General features: G+C 32.3%; 2 protein-coding genes across 2 annotated transcripts; both read left to right on the forward strand.

Annotated features, from left to right (window-relative positions):
* The first annotated feature begins 3,801 nt into the window (after positions 1 to 3,801).
* LOC125860946 (putative F-box protein At1g65770) lies at positions 3,802 to 5,104 on the forward strand. Its single transcript, XM_049541003.1, has one exon. It carries the CDS (start codon positions 3,865 to 3,867, stop codon positions 5,062 to 5,064), a length of 1,200 nt encoding a protein of 399 aa, XP_049396960.1. The 5' UTR covers positions 3,802 to 3,864; the 3' UTR covers positions 5,065 to 5,104.
* A 3,267-nt stretch (positions 5,105 to 8,371) lies between these two features.
* LOC125860945 (probable F-box protein At1g65740) lies at positions 8,372 to 9,799 on the forward strand. The gene has a single exon (XM_049541002.1). It carries the CDS (start codon positions 8,419 to 8,421, stop codon positions 9,622 to 9,624), a length of 1,206 nt encoding a protein of 401 aa, XP_049396959.1. The 5' UTR covers positions 8,372 to 8,418; the 3' UTR covers positions 9,625 to 9,799.
* Positions 9,800 to 11,829: the final 2,030 nt, after the last annotated feature.

Below are 11,829 nucleotides of genomic sequence, written 5' to 3' on the forward strand. Positions count from 1 at the left end.
ACGTGATTGTAAAAATATACATATTTATTATTTAAAATTGTTAAAATTATTAAAAATGACAAAATTACTTTAAAAATAACTTGAAAGTATTTTGAATTTCATAAAACTCATTAATTTAAAATTATAGCCATCACTTTAAGATTTAATAAAAATATATAAAAGAAAATCTTTTTGAGACAATTTTTGAATATTCATAAATATACTAACTATATACGAAATAATATATAATTTATAAAAAAAAATGACAAAATTACTTAAAATGACTTGGAAAATATTTTGAATTTTATAAAGTCAATTATATCAAATCGTTTGAAATTTAAGAAGCTCGATAATGAATTTCTATTGTGGAGGGTCAAAATTGAGTGTTAATAGGCAATATATCAAAAAATAATAAAAAAACAAAATTAGAATTTTATGTATAATTTCGGAAGATTTAAAGCAAGCTACAAAACAATATGATAATGTATCATTAACAACAATGTATCAATTTTTTTTTTAAAACAACTCAAGGGATAACATAAAATTATAAAGGCGGAATGAGCTGAAAGACCCTTGTACTTGACTCTGTTTGTCACCTAAACCCTTCTACTCACGACTTTATCAACTGAACACTTGCAGTTATTAAAACACACTATTTTAAACCCCTTTGATCGTTGACTAAACTTATGTGACATTTTTTTGCTGAATCAGATCAAGAGCGTGGTTACACACGTTTAAAAGCAAGTGAAGACAATTATTTAAATTTTAACAAATATTTAAATTAAAAGAAAAATATAACGATTTTAAAAAATTTTAAAAAAAAAACTTCATTCCCAATATGCTGTACTTTCTTCTTCTTCTTCTTCCTCATAATTTCACCCAACCCCCACACCATCACCACACACACATCTTCTTCGATTTCTTCTAATGTTCTTTTACACAATTCTTCCTCTTTCTCTTCTCATATGTTTCCTATCATTTGAGAGTTTTACAATGATTGGGGAACAATACATTTATTTAGATTTTGGTAGAAGAGAGGGGAAAAAAAGAGGTTCTAAATTGTGAAATAGATACGAATTTTAGATGGGTTTTTGAAAAACATATGTTTGATTCTTCTAAATGTAACACAATTTTATTGAGAGCATTTCTATAATGACCCATTTTTTGTCTTCTTCTCTTCTTTATCTCATCCTCCATTTTAGACACTTTATTTCTCACCACCATTAAAACAACAAAAATTATAATAAAAAAACATAACAAAGCTTTGTTTATCTCTAATTCCTCTTCAACGTAAAAAAATTCACCAGGAAAGAAAAAAAATGAATGATAACATAAAATCTAAGTAGCAAAATAGATGAAAAATATGGCAAGAGAAGAAAAAATGGAAAGAAATCAAGAAAGAAAGGATTTTGGAGATTAGTTTGAGATTTCTTTTTAAAAATATTATTTGTAATAAAAACAATGATGTGGCAATATATATCTGATGTGGATAGTGAGGTGTTATCCACATCAGCGCGATTGAGAGACACACATGATCAGAGGGGTTAAAAATAGTGTGTTTTAATAACTTTAAGTGTTCAGTTGGCAAAGTGTCGAGTAGAAGGGTCTAAGTGACAAACGGAGCAAAGTATAAGGGTCTCCCAGGTCATTCTGCCAATTATAAATTACCTATATGCGTACCGTTTCTTACCTTATTCCTATTATTCCTTACCTTTTTAAAATATTACATAAATCTCTTACTTCTTCCCAATTCTCCAATCTTTCGGATACATAAACATCTCCATCGAAACTCACGTTTACCCGTTCCTTTTTTCACTCCTTTAATTTCTCCCTAATTTCACTCTACATTTTTATCAGTTATGATTTTCATATCAAATTGATTTTCAAAAGGATTCTCTCTCCAGTCAATCAAATACAAACTACTCAATAGGTACAGTGCGTCTCCTCCATGGTCGTCTTCTTTAAAAAAAAATCTTTATTTCCTGATACATATGGATTAAGATCCTTCTTTTAGTATTAGTATTACTCAACTAAACTCTTTTAATACTAGACAAATATATGATCATGATGATGATAAATAGGCTGAAAACATATCTAAACTTTTGCATGACCCATTAGCAATGAAGAATCAGAGTATTGACACGGCGAACAAGGAAGTTCCTTCATCTTCAAAAGCCAATGTTGGAAAAAAATCGCCAAAAAAGGGAAGAAAGGAAGTACGACAATTTCCCGACCTACATTACCTAAGTATGTGTTCTTCATCTATTTGCGACTTTTTTTAATGTTTAACATGGTCTATGGTGTGTTGGGTCGAAATAAGACGATACATCATTTTTATCATGTCTATGATTTGTTGGGGCAAAAAAAGATACATTATTTGTTATTACTTGATCGTACTGGGTTGATACATATAAACCCTAATTTGATTCTCGTACTGAGTAGGTGGTAGGAATGAATCAAATAATAAAGTTCACTTTGAACTCTTGTATGTAATGTTCTCACTAATGTATCTTATAGCTTGTTTACTATACATTAATTTTTCAAAGCTTATATAAATTTAAAGTTTTGAAAAAGTTAATCCTGTAATTTTCAAACCTACATTACCCAGGATATGTAGTTTAGTACCTCATTTTTTTGGTATAAATTTTAGGAATCACATAGATTTAATATGAAATTACAATCTATTCATATTTAGTTTGTAATTACATTAATCCCTGAAAAAATAAAACAAATCGGATACATAATATGTAGCTCGGATACATCAAAAACTAGTTTGTAAATGAAAAATATAAGATGAAATTAATGATATTAATAAATATCAAATTTGTATGGAATATATTGTAATTCTTACCAAATTTGGAGAGTAGTTTTCTAAAATTAGTTGACTTAACTATAATTATGATATTTATTAATATAATATAATCTTAACCTTTAAACTTTAAATATGACACGTGTCTCTAATCTAAACGAACACTTGACGAAATGGTGACATACCTATAGTAAAATTGGTATAATATAAAACAATAGTGAAAATAGTCTCCTCCTTTTTATGTTTTATTTACTATTATTTAGTTACTAAATATAATTCTTTTAATGAAAAAACTATTTCCTTCTATTTATTTTAGCCAAGTGTGTTAATTCCTTTGCCTTTTACGACAAAGGATGTGTACCTAACCCCAATAAGAAAAAGTTATTATAACTAAGCCTAATTTTGTAAAACAAAAATACTATCTATAGTTTATACTAAAAATAGTTGTTTGATGAATACTTATTTAATTAAAAAAATTAAGAGATTATTTATCATCTAATACATTATTTTAAAAAAATTAAATTTAATAAAGTTAAAGAATAGTATAGTAAATTGGGCAAATTAGCGAAATCACATACTTTTAAGGTAAAATCACAATTTATCCCTTATAAGTTTATAATTACAGTAATCCCTCAAAAATTTTAAAAACGAATACAATAATATAAGCGCTGATACATTAAAAAGAGGGTCGAATACATTAGTAAAATGAGAAAAATGATTATTAATTAAGCAGATACATTAGTAAAGAGGGTCTGCTACATTATTAATTAAGCGGATACATTATTAATTTTTGTATCCGCGATTTTTGACTTAACAGAAAAATGAGAGATTTTGGAGATTTGTAAAACTAATAGGGGATAATGGTAATAAAGTGAACTAAAATGTGGTATTTCGGTATTGTATAATTTATTGTATTGAGAAATAGGATACACGTGTGGAGTTAAAGGTCGGCAAATAAGATTCCAATTGTACTTGAAATTGGAACTAGATCTGTCCACTGAATCTAAGGGTTTTTCGTTTAGGTTATAATTATCTATATAAGGCGGACGGCCTCTCCCTAAACTTGAGATCTTCCGATGGCGCAAGAGTTGGCTGATTGGTCGGAACTTCAGTATGATCTGCTTGTTTTAATTGCTAGGCGTTTGAATCTGATTGAAGACTACCTAAATTTTGGCACTGTCTGCAAATCCTGGCACTCTGTGCCCACCAAGAACAATTTTAACAATGATCTGTCTAGAGCTCCTTGGCTGATGCTAGCTGACGAAGAGGGAAATTCCATTCGGAAATTCTTCAGCCTCTATAATGGCATGATTTTGAACAAGAGGATTCCCAAAGCCAGCAGAAAACGATGTATGGAGTCTATGGGTTGGCTTATCATGGTAGGAGAAGACGAGGGTGAAATTAGTATGCTACATCCCTTTTCTGGTGTTCAAATTGAATTGCCTCATCAAAATACCACAGTAGATTACGAGAGTCATCAGACTGGCTGGCTGATGAGCTTTATTCGCAAGGCAGTTTTGTCGGCTAGTCCTTCTCATACATCTGACTACCTTCTCATGGTCATTGAGGGAGGTATGAGGTTCCTAAGTTTCTGGAGACCTGGAGATGTCAGATGGACTAGAGTTACCTGGGAAGGAATAAATCGCAGGTGTTTTACTGATTTGATATATTTTAATGGCCAAATTTATGCCGTTGATTATTCGGGCAATCTCCTAGTTTGTGATGTTGCTGATGTTGTTGGCTCTAAACCCACTAAAGGTCATATTGTAGCGCAGGTACCACTTGATCCTGAAAATGGTCTAGACGAGTCATACATTGTAGAATCACTAGGATCATTATTTGTAATTGTACGAAATGGTGTTTTATTTAGGTCACTCAGAGATGATTCTGACAGGATTCCATTAACGCTCCTCCCAGAAGAAGTAGAAGATGATGGGATTGAGGAGGAGTTAACATATGGGACAACAATTTTTCATGTTTTCCAGGTCGATTTAGCTGCTGGTAAAATGACGGAAACCAGGGAATTAGGGGACGCGGCTTTTTTTCTAGGTGCTAATGCTTCAATTTCAGTACAGGCTTCTCAATTTCCAGGAATCAAGCCGAATCATATTTATTTCACAGACGATTTTTTTGAATCATACCTATCTTATGAAGAAGGAGGAGGGTTGGACATGGGGGTGTTCAACTTAGCAAATGGCAGCATTCAGCCGCATTACAACGGTGTTTCCCTCAGTCGTTTTTGTCCTCCAACTTGGGTAACACCAACTCTGTATTGAATTTGAGTCATACATACTCATCCTTTATTTTATTCTGTTTGTTATGCTATATATGTTTCAACAGCTTCGACCTTGTGTGTTGGCTTTGTTTTCTCATCTCTGCTCTTCTATAAACTCAAAGTTTTGAAAGATCCTCTTTATGTACTTCTCCGTCACAATAAGTTACTCTCTAGAATTTGTAGGGAATAAGAAGCAAGACACCCTCTGCTAAAAGTCTCCCATTCAGTATTCACATTGTGAACTAGAATGGAGACAATTTGACATATTTTTAATCTGCAGTTTCTTTCAATATTATTAAAAGAAATTAAAGTTCAATACAGACATGCGAAAATCGTGATCAGGCAAGCATGTTAATGGAGATGATACATTCGTATGTGTAGCATATAAGAGTCTGTACACATAAATGAAAGAGATAACAAAGTTCTAAGCCTGGAGGCAAAATATGATCTGTTTCTTCTGCATCATTGACGCCACTTAAAACATCTGCAGTACAGCTCAAGATTTCTCATTTTTTTTGAAAATTGACTTGTGTGTGTGAGAGAGGCTCTCATTATTAACAGCAGTCTAAACAAAATAGACTGCTTAAGGGGGTGTTTGCTCCTCCAAACTAGTTCAAATTTCTGCCCACTGCCGATATGTGTAGTTTATGGCATGAGTTGATTGAAGTTACGAGGAATCTTAGTAATTCAGTTAGTTAACTATCTAAACTTTTATCTTGTTTGTGAGGATTTGAATCACTACCTTGTAATTCTATTCTTGTATCTCCTTCTCCTATTCCATTTTTAAAAAAAAAATTGTATGAAGTTACGGTTGATGTTAGCCTCTCACCAAATAGAGTCAGGGTATCCAACAAAGAAAGAAATACCTTTTGAACATATGATTTTAAATAGAGAAAATTACCGTCCAATACTTTTGGGTCGTCTCGTCAAATATACTTGGAGGATCTCATGCCCTTAATGGTATCATAATTTGGGTTCAAACTCTCCTAAAAAATCCGACTCTGTTACCCTTATACATTTATAAATAAAAGAAATTAATATCAAAAGCATGTATTTTTCTCATTTGGTGTTCAATATCTTGGATGACAAATGAATTTGAATTTTTCAATATCTACCTAATCAACTAGTCGTAATTTTTCAATTAAATATAATACAAGAAAATCATTAAATTTTTCTCACATACCAGTCTTGTCATGTTAACTAAGGTGGATTTCCACAAACTTCCTCTCATATTAGACCGATAACTCTTCGCAACTTTTCCAGTAAAATTGTAGCTAAAATCCTAATACGAGGCTTAGTGATATGCTACCTAAAACTATTAGAACGCATGCTCCTTTGAAGAAAGATCGCAGGTGTGGCTCCTTCCTATAATCTTCAAAACTAAAGTGATTTTATCAAAGGGAGAGCTACAAAGTTGACCAACAACACTGTATTGTGATAATGCTCAAATCACTCCTCAAAACCAATTAAAAGAGTGTGCGGTCGTCGTCAATAAAAATATCCAACTAAGAGTCAGGGTTGAATTCCATATGGAATAATGTAATGGCAATTGAAAAGATAAAGGCAACTAGATACTAGTTTGAATCTAAATATACATGGTACAAGATTATTAAATAGAAGACAATTTTTATAACTACACTTCTAACGGGGGCAAAGATGATATCAAGCAAGGGATGTATGAGAATTAGGAAAACTTGAGTTTCAGTTAACACTGAACGATCCATTGCAATTCAATTCAATCCACGATCAATCACTAATAGATATGCTAGGTCATCCTAATTCAACCCTAATCTCCTTTCGGTCTCAAAGGATTATATTGTGATATCTCCTTTCGGTCTCAATCACATCAATACAAAACACCCCACTACCTTAACTTAGACCTCCCTTTCGAGGAAGACTTGCACTCAACAATGAAACCTTAAACTTTCTCCTTTCGGATTCAAAGTCAAAATGCAATTATCAATCTAATTCTCCACTTCACAAGCTCTATTTTCAAGCAACCCACGAAGATTGGAAGCTAAGGTTGAACGTGCACTCCAAACCCATAAATTCAAACATGAAAACTAGATTAAACCTATTTCATGAAATCAGGCAGGAAAACAAGGAATCACAAAAGCAATAAACCAATAAATCAAATACCCAAATAACTTTGTCTATTTCTAGCACAAAAGGCCTCAATTTCATACAAGTAATTACACCCACATTTCTAGCAATTAAGAACAAGGAATTGAAGAAGGGTAAAAAGAAATTTACTAATATAGAACACAATCTCCAAATCCACAAATGAAATGTGAGGCAACTTGTCTTCAATGTCTCAACCCCTAGATCAAGAACACTAAGAAATCTACTTTTTAGATGTATTTATTTCTCTACAATCTTCTCTCTCTAACAATTTTTGGATTCTTTAACAACGCTCCACTCTAACCCTATTTTTTGAATTTGGGTCCAATTCTTGAGAATTTTTCATTCTGCCCCTGTCTGAAATGGTAGGCTTTGCAAAAGCGGCAAGAGGTTCGCAAAAGCAAACAGAAGTTCGCTTAAGCGATTTCCACCTTTTTGGGCCAATTCGAAGAAGCGAACCTTGCGTCATCGCTTAAGCGAACAGTCTTCCACAAGTGCGAGACCTGGGACTTGTTTTTTTGCTCTTTTTCAGCTTGTACCCCACTTTTGTTCATCGTTTTCTTTCCCAACATCAGGACACATGAAACAACACAATTCAAAGGATAATTAGCCTCTTTATCTACTTGAGTGCCACAAAATCACAAGAAAAGAGCCTCAAATGAATGCAAATCCACCCCTCATCATATTGACAACACAATAGTATTAGATAAAAAATTAATATTGTTGGAATCAAAATAATAAGGTGTCATGTTAAGGATAATAAAAGCAAATTAATCTTGAATGGTGATAAATCATACCAAAAGTAGAAGTATACTAAAAGAAGCATAATATTTTTATATAATTTGTTCAATTGACATACATGTAATAAAATTGATATAATAATTAGTAAATATAATTATATTAATGAAGTAGGTAAAAACCATACAAGTTACTAAACAAAAGAGAAAAAGCAGCCAAAATTACTAACTAAACTTTTTTATTTTATTTTTATGGTAAGAGAACGGCGCAGGCTTCCTTGTGCCTTACAAGGCGCTGGCAACCTGCAGACTCACAAGTGTTACCACCTGTACAAATGTACGTTTATTTGGGTAGTTTAGAAAGAAAAAAAAACGTCTGCACATAAGAATCCAATTTTAGAATTGAATTAGAACTCTGTCCACTGAATCTTTGGGGTTTCTTGTTAGCTTATTTATATACGGCGGCTGGGATCGGAAGTGCTGCATCCGATTTCCCGATGGCGCAAGAGTTGGCTGATTGGTCAGAACTTCAATATGATCTGCTTGTTCTAATTGCTAGGCATTTGAATCTGATTGAAGACTACCTAAATTTTGGCACTGTCTGCAAATCCTGGCACTCTGTGCCCACCAAGAACAATTTTAACAATTACCTCTCTAGAGCTCCTTGGTTAATGATAGCGGAGGAAGACGGAAATTCCATTCGGAAATTCTTCAGCCTCTATAATGGCATGATTTTGAACAAGAGGATTCCCAAAGCCAGAAGAAAACGATGTATGGAGTCTATGGGTTGGCTTATCATGGTAGGAGAAGACGAGGGTGAAATTAGTATGCTACATCCCTTCTCTGGTGTTCAAATTGAATTGCCCCATCAAAATACCACCATAGATTACCACAATCATCGGACTGGCTGGAAGATGGGCTTTATTTTCAAGGCAGTTTTGTCCGCTAATCCTTCTCATACATTCGACTACCTTCTCATGGTCATTGAAGGAAACACAAGGTTCCTAAGTTTCTGGAGACCTGGAGATATTAGATGGACTAGAGTTACATTGCAAGCAACCAATCGCATGCGTACTGCTTTTTTTGATTTGATATATTTTAATGGCCAAATTTATGCCGTGGATTATTCGGGTGATCTCCTAGTTTGTGATATTGCTGATGTTGTTAGCCCTCAACCCACTAAATATCATATCGTAGCGCAGATACCACTTCAACCTCAAGATCGTCGAGAACAGTTATACATTGTAGAATCACTAGGATCATTATTTGTAATTTTGCGATACGGTGTTCAATTAAGGTTACCCAAAGATGATTGTGACAGGATACCATTAACGTTCATCCCAATAGCAGATGAGAGAGGAGTACAAGATGTTGAGTACACATATGGGACAAGAAATTTTCGAGTTTTCCAAGTCGATTTAGCTGTTGGCAAAATGGCGGAAACCAGGGAATTAGGGGACATGGCTTTTTTTCTAGGTGCTAATACTTCTCTCTCAGTCCAAGCTTCTCAATTTCCAGGAATCAAGCCCAATCATATTTATTTCACAGACGATTATTTTGTAACGTACCTAGCCTATGAAGAAGGAGGAGGGTTGGACATGGGGGTGTTCAAATTAGCAGATGGCAGCATCCAGCCGCATTACAACGGTGTTTCCCTCAGTCGTTTTTGTCCTCCAACTTGGGTAACACCAACTCTGTATTGAGTCAACTTGGGGGCCTTTGTTGTTTAATTTAGGTTTGCTCTTTCCTCCTCTAGATGAAATCGGGGAAATTTGAATCAAACCAGTTTACTTATTTTCAAGAATTCCTATTCAAGTAGTAACTATATTTTGAAACTTTTAGGGTCACTCCTTAAATTTGGTTGTACTTTTAGATTGATTACTGATACCACCAAATTCATTATATTCAAAAAATGCAAAAGTTACGTATTAGATACATATCTGCCTTTTTTTTTTGCTTGATATGGGGTAGAAACCTGAAATGTGGATTGAATCTATGACGAGTGCTACCTGATAACACTGCAAACTTGGGGATAATATTATGACCTATGGATGTTCCACCATTTGTAGGAATGAATAATAGTATCCAAGTTAACATCATAAGGCATCCAATATGCATATTGTTCTGCTATATTTGCAATAAATTACATATGGATAATGAGTTGTATCACCTAACTCTTGTTCTTTTTTTGTTTGTTCTAGTTTGAGTGTTACTAGTTCTAAAGATACTCAGTAGAGTTTTTGGCAAAAATTGTCCCTAAAGTATGACTTAAACTTAAAGTACATTCTTGTGTTATATAAGTGAACAAAAGACATCCTTGCACTATCCAAAAAGTTCCAAGATTCATCCTTATGTCTATTTTTTATTTTTAAGAAACTCACGTCACCAACAAAAAAATGTGCCAAGTCGAATGAATATATGTACACATGGTAAAGCTAGTCAAGTTGGGTGATTTTTCTAATTTTAGAAATTGAGGGTTTAAATCATATTTGGACAAAATATATTCAAATTATAAATATTCTTTGTAAAACGTTGGCCAAATACAACTCCAACTTCAGAAATTTCAAATTAAGTAATTATTATTTTTATTTTCATAACTAAACGCCTACATAATTTCACTAAATTTCCATCATTTATGTACATTGTATTAAATGTGAATTGCATTGTATATAACGTACATACGTACTAAAATTTAAACTCTGAGAATGAAATATTCATTTCCTATCCATATCCTTATTCTTTTTAGGTAACTTTAACCTTCTCGTCGTTGCTAAGACATGACAAAAAAAATTTTAAAATTTTTTATTGGTTCAATCAGTTTCTTAACAGAAATAGATTGAAGGATGATTCTTGTTATTTTTTGGATAGTACAAGGATGTTTTTTGCTCACTTAGATAATATAAGGATGTACATTAGATTTGAGTCATAGTTGAGGGATGATTTTAGCCAAAAACTCATACTCAGTAAATAATAATCTCTCTAAGATAATATTTTTCTCTGGTTCCTACTTATGTGAATGGAAAAAATCAATCATTTCAATAAGATAATAAAATAATATATCTTCAGAAGATTCCTATACATAAATATATGGTTCCATTAATATTATAAATTAATATATTTTTTTAAAATACAAATATAAATAAGACAATTTAGTGAAATATGATTCTATATGTGTTGTATTTTTTTGTTAAAATCTAAATCTAGTTGAAGATCATCTCTAACTTATTTTATTGCATCAAAAAGTTCTAGTATTGTCTTTTTGAATTGCACAATAAAATTGTGAAGAGTTCTAGATGCAATAAGTTTTTCCTTACGCATAACTGGTTCCAAAGGTATTGTATCATCTTCAACTTCATCGTCGACATTTTTTTTCTGATGGTATCCACAATTTCTTCTAAGCTCTAGATATATGAGCATGTACCATTTTCACTCAAGTAATCCAACAGGTTATTGACGTCCATTTTATTGTGGTAACTGAGATCATTAATCATTACCTCAAGTTCATGAATGACGTTTTCACAAGTGGGTTCATTTAAATTCTCTAAGATTTCAGACCCCAAGCAAATTTTGCAATGTCAAACAATTTGCTATTGTCTCTTGTTGAACATTTGTCATCCAAGCTGGCATTGCAAAATTGATATCATCTAAAACATTAATCTTTCCAATGGATCATTTAACAAAAAAATATATTACAATGAACCATACACATACATTGTACTTTACGTATAATTAATTTTTTTATGTGAATTCAATAAATATAATACATAATTTAGTATGAGACAATGATTTTGACGTATTCGTTGTACTTTAGGTATAATAAATTTATTTTTATGTGAATTAAATAAATATGATACATAAATTAGTAAGATATAATGGTTTTGATGTAATCAAAATTAATCTTCATTGAA

Source organism: Solanum stenotomum, chromosome 3 (genome assembly GCF_019186545.1).
Source record: "Solanum stenotomum isolate F172 chromosome 3, ASM1918654v1, whole genome shotgun sequence".
Lineage (NCBI taxonomy): Eukaryota > Viridiplantae > Streptophyta > Magnoliopsida > Solanales > Solanaceae > Solanum > Solanum stenotomum.